At 36.9% G+C, this 9,351-nt stretch overlaps 1 protein-coding gene across 1 annotated transcript in view; it reads left to right on the top strand.

Annotated features, from left to right (window-relative positions):
• ALDH1A1 (aldehyde dehydrogenase 1 family member A1) overlaps positions 1 to 9,351 on the top strand; it is a 51,186-nt gene that overhangs the window by 13,689 nt on the left and 28,146 nt on the right. Inside the window, exons 2-3 of the mRNA XM_081066683.1 lie at positions 886 to 990; positions 9,151 to 9,291. Of these exons, the coding sequence (XP_080922809.1) occupies positions 886 to 990; positions 9,151 to 9,291 (246 nt within the window). The remainder of the gene's footprint in view (positions 1 to 885; positions 991 to 9,150; positions 9,292 to 9,351) is intronic.

Here is a 9,351-nt window from a genome sequence, read left to right as displayed (position 1 = left end):
AAACTCTATTAGGTGCCATAAAGAAATGCAAATTTAGGGTTGCAAAAGTTGAAACTCAGACTTTTTAAAGGACACAATAACACTTTTTAATATTTTGACTCTTTTATTGTGTACATGGAACACAATTCCATATTTCTAGACCCTTCTGTTTCTTTGGATGTGTGTTTTTTTCTTAGAGATACCACTAAGAAATCTAGTACCTGATTTCATTTGTGGACAAATACATTTGAGATAATCTTTTAAAAGGAGAATGAAACCCTTATGCTTTAAAACAGTCAGTTAGAAAAATGGCACCAGCCAATTTTTTCAAAGCAAACTTCATTTAATTAGCTCCCGCCACCACCACTACCTTTAAAACAGTAAGAAAAGGATCAGAAAATGGTCACTCATGATACTACATTACCAGTAGTCCAAAATTAGCATGTTCCGGATCTGAAGTGGAAATTAGAGACAATGTTTCATAAAAATCAAGACTACCCAAGCCTCTGCTTTTGCTTCAACTTCATAGTTATTTCAGATAAAAGCATCTTTTTCTAGATTTTCCAGTGTCGAAATGACCTTATACGTTAGTGTAATTCAAAAGTATTGTTTATTATCTCCAGTCTGTATTTTCCAGTGTCGAAATGACCTTATACCTTAGTGTAATTCAAAAGTATTGTTTATTTGTGTGTGTGTGTTCACACATGCATGTGTGTAAAATGTCTTTTAAACAACCAAAACCAAAATCTTGTGTGTGTTGAGCAGAGGGATACAGGAAGGAGATAGGGTTGCAACAATGGCTTCACTTATGCATTCTGTAATGCTTTTGTAAGTTTATTAAAAAAAGATCCCAAATTTGCTGATATTTAAATGCCTTTTTTACCTACTTTCTCTCCCTTTCTATAGATCTTCATAAACAATGAATGGCATAATTCGGTGAGTGGCAAGAAATTTCCTGTCTTTAATCCTGCAACTGAGGAGAAACTCTGTGAGGTGGAAGAAGGAGATAAGGTGAGCACTTGTTCCATTTTATGCCAGGTTTCTTGGTTTCTCACCCTTCTGAGCTCCCAAACCCTATTCCAGATTCAAGTAGACATGTCATGAAAATATGGTCTCTGGGGCTACCTGGGAAATTTTTCTTGGTATATAAAGGGCACTCAGTAGTCATATAATGATGATGAGCCAATGCTTCTGGGTATGGTGGTGATTTTTCTATATTATTTTTTCTTGCTTGTTTTTCAATTGAAATCGTGTCTAGATTTATTGTACCAACAGACTGCATACGAAATTATTGATCATAGATTTTAAAAGTAGAGAAATCTTTTATTCATATAAAATTGTTCTTCTTAAGTGGCAAAATGAAACTAAAAGAAAGCGTAATATAAGACTTTTAGAATAACATAACCCCAAGTTATTCCATTAAAAATCATTGGTCCCTTTAAAAATTGAATTTGAAAATGAGTCAAATTAAAAGTGTTGTTTCCTAACAATACCAACAGCAACAAAAACCAACTTTTATTTAGTAATTTGTTTTTATTCTAAATGTTGTTTTAATTTAATCCTGAAAGCAACCTGGGGAGGCATTATTTTTAGCCTCTTTTTACAAATGATGATGTAATAGCAGAATAGAAAGGTTGAGTAATTTACTCAAGGTGACATTGCTAATAATGAAATCAGCATTCAAATGCTGTCCTTTGACCCCAGAGCCTGTGACTGGCAAGACTACTGCCTTACCTTGTAATTATTATTAAAGTAAGATGGGGTAATAGTTAATAGCCTGGGAAGTGAGGAGAGTAAAAGCTTTCAGCATTTTTATTTGAACACACACCTTAAAAGGTATATGTGTTTCATAGTCTAATGTAAAATGATTCTGGTCTTTAGTTGTCCAGATGTTGTCAAGCCTTAAATCTCTGTCATATAAGATAGAAAGAGATAAAACTTTTTTTTTTTCTCTGCGTGAACAGACTACTGGGAGATGAAATCAGAAACACCCATGGGTAATAACATTCGTGACACTATGTTTATAGTTCATTGTAGCGATCACATGTTCCTGTCCAAACTCCATTCTTTCATTACCTTCCCATCAATCAGTGAGATCTCTAATCTCAAGGTATTAAACTTGCAGATCTATTCCAAGATTAGTGATAGATCTTTGAGGTTTAAGGAAGTCTCTGAATTCAGATTGCTGTATTATCAGAAGAAAGAAGCCCCATGCCCTGAATGGTGAGAATGCAGGAGTTTAGCCAGAGGGGTCAACAACTGGAGAAGTAGAAGCAGAATGGAATGGAGACCCATCACCTGCTTTCAGATTTCACTTTTTTCTGTGTATACCAGAGTTTATCCCTGGCTTCAAGGGCTACTCCCTGGTTCTGAGAAACACTATTGTTTCTAGCCTCCATCCCAGGCCACCCCATCAACATAAGAGTCCCAACTTCACTGTGTTCAGTATCACCCCCCACATCACCTGCAAGTCACTGCCTCTGTGCCACTGTGGCTGAAGCAATCACACTGGAGCAATCACACGTTCCTGGCAATCACTAGGTCCTCAGGATCTAGTTTAAATTTTCATCTGCAGTAAGACTACAGAAGTCTCCCATTTGTATTTACCTTCTTTGAGCTCCTGTTCCTTTTTGTAAAATGGGCAGATGGGAAAAACTTGGGGAAGGTTAATAATATATAAAGTGTTTTAACAGTGCCCGGCATATAACACAGCTTCAATCATTACTGGGTGTTACACTTCTTTAAAGCCTTCTCTCTCCTTCCCAGTTAGAATTGCTGTCTTCTGTGTCCTTATAGAACCTTGTATTTGCCTATATTATAACCCGTGTGTTATATAGCTATTGGTTAATTTGTCTGACACAATACGCGCTTCATGTAGAGATCAACACTACAAGTATCTATTAAGGATAATGGATAAACAAAATAATCTTCTCCTCCATCAAGCTTTGAGTGTCCATATACCCTACACACCTCCCCTTAGAAATCTAGTATGAAATTGATTATTGACTAAGGCAGTAATTCTTGACATTTTGCATGCATCAGAACTTCCTGAAAAGCATGTAAAAACACAGACTGCTGGCCCCCACCCCCTCAACCCGGGAATTTGGTTCAATAATTCTAGATTGGGGCCTGAGAATTTGCATTTCTGACAATTTCTCAGGTAATACTGCTGTTGCTGTTTGGAGTGAGTGTTGGGGAATACACTTTGAAAACCATTGATCTAAGTATTAAACCGTAAGTTGGATCCCTTCTCAGGTGTCAGCATTTAATTAAGGACAAGGACATTGACAGCTAAAAAGATTGATGATTGGAAACTGCTGTGATAATCACTCTGCACCTATGAGAAATATTATAAGACCAAACTCGGGGAGAGAAACACAGCTGATCTCTGGCAACGTAATCTAGGAGACCATAAGTCTGTCCTATGAGCCATTCTCCAAAATAAGAGAAAAATGTATTCTTCACATCAACAAAGAGGGCTAGTTTTTAATCAGAGACTTCTAGAGATCTATACAGTACTACATTACTTCCAACGGCCGTCTAGTTGCTTGAGTGGCTCTGTCAACCCTGGGAAGGTGGGAAAAGCCCTAAAGGTCAAGGTGAGGAAGCAGTTGAGCCTCTGACAGCTGCCTATTCTTTCTATCCAGAGGTATTAGTGCTGCTTGGAAGGGAGGCTGCAGAGCTGTTTGCTGTTTGCAATTAACAAAAGAAAAAAATTCTTGAAGCCTTAGCTCTGGGGCCTGGAATATCTCACTTTGCCACTGGCTTCAGGGTAGAGTTTCATCAGTGAAACAAATATGCACCTGTAGTTCTAGTAGAACTCTTGTCAGGCAATCTGAGGTCTTCTTGGCTTCGTTGGAGGGATTTACTTTCTTCCTCAAGTGTAGGAAGGGTGAGCTGATGATCATTCCTGAGCTTAAGAAATATTTGTCGTTTATTTGCTCTGTGTTTATTGACCATTACTCCTACTCATAGGAGAGCAGAAAATCTGGGCCAGTGTAGATCAAGGACACTCAATGTCCAGCAAAGCTTCAAATCAGTTCGGGATGCTAATCAAGTTGGCTGGATAATTGATCACTCAAGTCAAGTTGCTTATGGTATAAAAGGTTTTCTGAACATCCAGCGCTCTTATCTTTATATATATTTTTTAAATTTTCGTAAGAGTTTATTTGAGCCAAACTGATAACATATGCAGGGAGCAATATCTCAAATGCTCCAGGGAATCTTGTCATCATATTCTTTTTTGTAATGATCTACTAACTTTAAAAAATATATATTGCTGTTTTCACTTTTGCCAACAAAAAGTATAATAACTTCTAACATTGCTTAGCAAAAGGTAAATTACAGAGTCATAGTAAACCTAATATTCTGGAACTGACTCTTTAGATAATGAGCCAAGAGGTTTTAAGGATTTAATTGATGAGTAGAATGGAGCTAACCATGGGCTATATACCGCCTTTCAATGGTATTATAAAGAAAGGAGGAGGGGAGAGAACAAACGGAGGTTACAAAGCAAAGCACAGATGTGGGTGGGAACTGTTTTCTTTTCACTTCAGTGGCTCTTTTAGGCTATATTGACTAATCCTGAAAACTGCTTTTAATACTAAAGCATGACGAAACAAATAATTGCTAGGGATAAAAGTAAATGTCCATTAAAATAAGAGCCTATGACAGGTGTAAAGGTAAAACTAGCCTGATAACTATTTTCTACAAATCTGAATGAATTTAATATGGAAATTGCACAGTCTAGGAGAGATAGAAGAGTTCAGTCCTTCCTTTATTTGCTCATGAAGGATTTGATATTTTACCATCATTTGAATTATCTTTACACGTTCAGCTTCCGTTCCTTCAAAAAAGGAGCATTTTAAACCCTATGCAGCATAAGTGTTATTGATGTTAGCAAATCTGACTTAGTGTACCATATTGTGTTCCAGTTAATTCAAAAATTATGATCTTGGAAATGCGAGTCCTGGAGTTAAAAAAGAAACCCTTATACCTAATCGTTTTGATTAATATAAAAGTTTTGTTATATAATGAAACCAATTAAAATATGATTTATTATTTAAATGCCAATAGAAGTAAATTATTTATCTATGGAGCACCCTTATATAAAATCAATGTAACATGATGAGTTTACAAGATAGTTGACAAAATTATTAAATATTTATTAACTGCCTATTATAGGCCCAGAACAGTAAGAAATATTGGTTTATAATATAGATAGCAATAAATATTCATTGCAAAGAAGACCATTATCAGCATAGTCTTGCAGAGCTATAACACTGGATTTTGGGGTCAGCAGTGGGATCAAATTTGGGTTGATGGATTTCATGGTGGAGTTCATGTCTGTGATGCCTAATTATAGTAGTAACTGTGAGCTTATAACAGGTTTAGCTTAGTGCTGGAGCTCAGCAGGCTCTTAACTAGTCTCTATATCAAGCTGGATTAGTCGGGCATGGTTTTAGGTAGGTTGTGAGATTTCTGCTGGATCTTAAAGAATATGGAGGATTTTTAAAGTAAATGGGATGTGTTGGTAGAACATGCAAGGCAAGGAGAATTACAAAAGCAAAGGTGAGGACTTGGGCCAGGTAGAAGAGAAAAAAATCTGAACACAAGTTTGAGTAGGTAAGGTAAGGCCCCAAAAGGTTGGGCCTTGAAAATCAGAAAGAAGAATTTGGCCTTAGGACTGAAGGCAAAAGGGGAGCAGTTGCAATTATTTGAAAGGGAAAGTGGTAAGATAAAAGTATTTGTAGGAGATTATCCTGGTAGTAATAGGCAAGACAGTTTTGGGAGAGAAGAGAATGGACTTGGGAAGGCTGGCAACCAGATGAGATAATAACAGCCTGAAATAATACAGGGCCATGAAAACTGAAAAGACAGATTAAAATGTACTCGAACTGCTGAGAGTTATTTTAAGGTTATTTTGACTGCTACAACTACAGTAGCAATTGCCATCATTTAATGAACACTCAACCTAATGGCTGTCATACGGAAATGTGTTTCAAATGTTACCTTATTTAATCTTCAACACAACCTCTATGAGGTTACTTATTCCTATTTTAAAGATAAAAACAAAACAAAACAAACTGAAGCTCAGAGAAGTCACATCACAATATATTTTGCTTCAGAATATTCTTTACATTTTGTAATAATATATTGGTGTAATTATTTTATTGTATATCTCTTCAATTCTATTGGAATTTTCAAAAGGACAGTCTCCTTACAACAGTATATTTTATCATTGGCAGCTTGATGATAAGAATGCTACAGAATATTTTAGCAAATCTTTGGATGGATGGATGCCTCAAAACTTACATAGCTAATAGATGAGAAACCAGAATTCAAACCTGGATTGTTTTGTTCTCGAGTTATATATTAACTACCATTACTCTATTTCTGTGACTGCATGATAAAATATAAGATGTGAGAAAAGTAGGAGCATCAAAGGACATAACCACAAGAACATCTATATTTATAGCAACATTCTCCAGGGATGTATTTTCTCTATGGCAGAGTTACTTGTCTTGAAGCCAGTTTTTCCATATCCCTTTGAGAGGCCAGAATGCCTATGATAAACCATATTTAGCTAAGGCCGATGATGAAACACTGAGCAGAAGGAGCCAAATGAAAGCTGTGTCACACAGACCTGTTTAAACACAGCACTGCATATATTTTATAAGCTGTGGTATCCCCATATCATGCAGGCAATTGCAGATTCTTATGGTTTGCTTTATTTTTTCCAAAAGTCCTCTCCAAATGTAACTTGGAAAAGCTTAGAATCTATGGTATAAAACAATTTCCACATATAGGCATGAGTGTGATTAACTGAATGCCCAAATATGACCATATATATGTATATATATGTATATATGGTCATATATATATATATACATATATATATATGTATGTTTGCTTGTAGTCTAAATATTATCACATAATCAGACCAGATTATACTTCTAAAATTTCACTCTCGTCCCAGATCATCTTAGTGTGGTGATAAATACTGTAAAAATAGGGTATTTGCTCATATTTTAATTTGCAGACTTGTAAGTTTGGAACTTATTAATTGAATATAGCCTAAAGCAGGAGATATTAATCTGAGATCCATATCTCCCAATAGGGAGGTGTCATCCTTGACTGGGTTTCAGTTTAATTTTGGGCAGCTTAAAAAAAGTTGTAGGATGATTTTTCTCCCTCAAATTGCCAAAGGAAATTATATCTCCTGCAAAAAGTTGCAACATAATGGCCTGAGCTGTAGCCATGAATGGTGGAGCTTATGTAGCTCCATGTAGTGACAGGTTCTATATATCAGAAAATATTGGAACAATATATGCCTTTAAGGTGCTTGCAACTGATTTGATGGGGAGGAAAAAGAAACACGTGAAGTAGTAATGGCAGAGGTGATGATTTTTGTAGTAGGTATATTCTGTAGGAGCTCAGAAGAGTTCTGAATTGGGACCCATAGGAAATGGAGTGGCCAGGGGAAAGTAAGTATCTGAGATGGACTAGGAACGAACAGGAGAATTAAACCCAACTCAGGGGGATCAAATATATGGTGATGGAAGGAGAACTGACTCTGGGTGGTGAACACACAATGGGATTTATAGATGATGTAATACAGAATTGTGCACCTGAAATCTATGTAATTTCATTAACAATTGTCACCCCAATAAATAAATTTAAAAAAAAAACACACAATAAAGGAAAAAAAAAAAGCAACTCAGACAGAAGAGCGTGAGTGAAGGCAACACATGTGAAGACAAAGAGGCTAGACCGAGTGTGGAATTACTTCATTATTTGGCTTTTCCTTGAAGTAAACTAATTTTATGCAGTATCTTGCTGACAAGAAGAAACTGAGTTCTATATCTAGTTAGGCATTGAAAAGGACCTCTTTGTACCCAGCTGGAAAATGAGAGGTTGTCACATACTGACCCTTCTCTATGTCAGTTCCCCCACCTCTATGCCTTTCTCCTTCTGCACAAAAGGAATGAACCATGTGTTTTTAATGTTTACTCTTCAACAGCAAAACAAAGTTTTTATGCACCCTTCAGTAGGTTCTTCATGAGTTTGCACAGGCCATAGAGTCACCAGAGATTAAAGAAGACATATTCACTGTTTAAGATCTTGAGCTTTCTCTGGAACTCTCCGTAACCAAGGCACCCACGCACTGTAATGTAACTGTGGAGAGCAAAGGCATGACGGTCAGATTGGCTCCGTTTAAAACTCAGGCTGGTGGCCGCCAGATGGCCTCAGGGTTTTCTGGAAATTAATTTGGGGAACTTATTCAATAATGTTGTAGGGGTTTTGTTGGGTATCCGATGGGCATGCGTCCTATTTGGGAGACCACCTCAGGGATGGTGTGGATGCCTGATCGTGGCGTTGTGCACCAGAGGCTAAACATTAATGAATGCCAACTATAATTTTATGTGTGTGATGTGATGGCTGGGTGTGAGGTCGGAGGGATAGTGGGTGGGGGGAAGGGGAGTTCACAGTGTGAGGGATGTAGATGGTGGGCGTCTAAGTATTACCTTGTCTTGTACACCTGAAACTAATAAAAAATAAAAATTAAAAAAAAAAAGATTCTAGCTGATCTAGGGAGCCAGTTACAAAAATAATGATGTGGGAAGGAATGCCAAAGTAGAATATGGTCAGTGTTTTAAATTTCATATTTGCTCCCAAACCCTGAGCTATACCTTAAATAAATTTTTTTATCAATTGTAAAAAAAAAAAAAAAAAACTCAGTTCAGCCACTTTCAGCTATTGACCTTGGGCAAATCTCCTCTCTTTTTTTCAGTTTCTTCATCTGTAAATTGGGGAACGTATTTGTCTCATAAAATTGTTGAGCATGAAATGACTTAATATGTGTAAAGTAATTATAACCTTACTTGACATATGGCAAGCACTCAAATGAGAGCAACTATTAAAATACAATATTTATATTGTAGGAAAATAAGCATGTGCTATGTGTGGGGGACTCATCATTCTAAAGATTCGGCAGAATTACACTGAAATTCCAGTGTACAGCAGTTGAGTTGATAGAATGTGCTAGATTTCGGGCTAATGAAGACACAGTGCCTGCTTATGAGGAGTTTTAGTCTGTTTCATAGGGTTACTGATGCTGGATTTGCTAATATGTTTAGCCTACTGAATTGAACTGCTTGTAACTTACAGGAGGATGTTAACAAGGCAGTGAAGGCCGCACGTCAGGCTTTTCAGATTGGCTCTCCATGGCGTACTATGGATGCTTCAGAGAGGGGACGCCTACTGTACAAGTTGGCTGATCTAATTGAAAGAGATCGTCTGCTGCTGGCAGTGAGTATTAACCAAACTGGGAACATAGCGAGATCTCTAGAAAGCATTCATTGTTTGGAT

This window comes from Rhinolophus hipposideros, assembly GCF_964194185.1.
Source record: "Rhinolophus hipposideros genome assembly, chromosome: 11".
In the NCBI taxonomy this organism is placed as follows: Eukaryota; Metazoa; Chordata; class Mammalia; order Chiroptera; family Rhinolophidae; genus Rhinolophus; species Rhinolophus hipposideros.
This window is presented reverse-complemented; position numbering and strand designations above follow the sequence as displayed.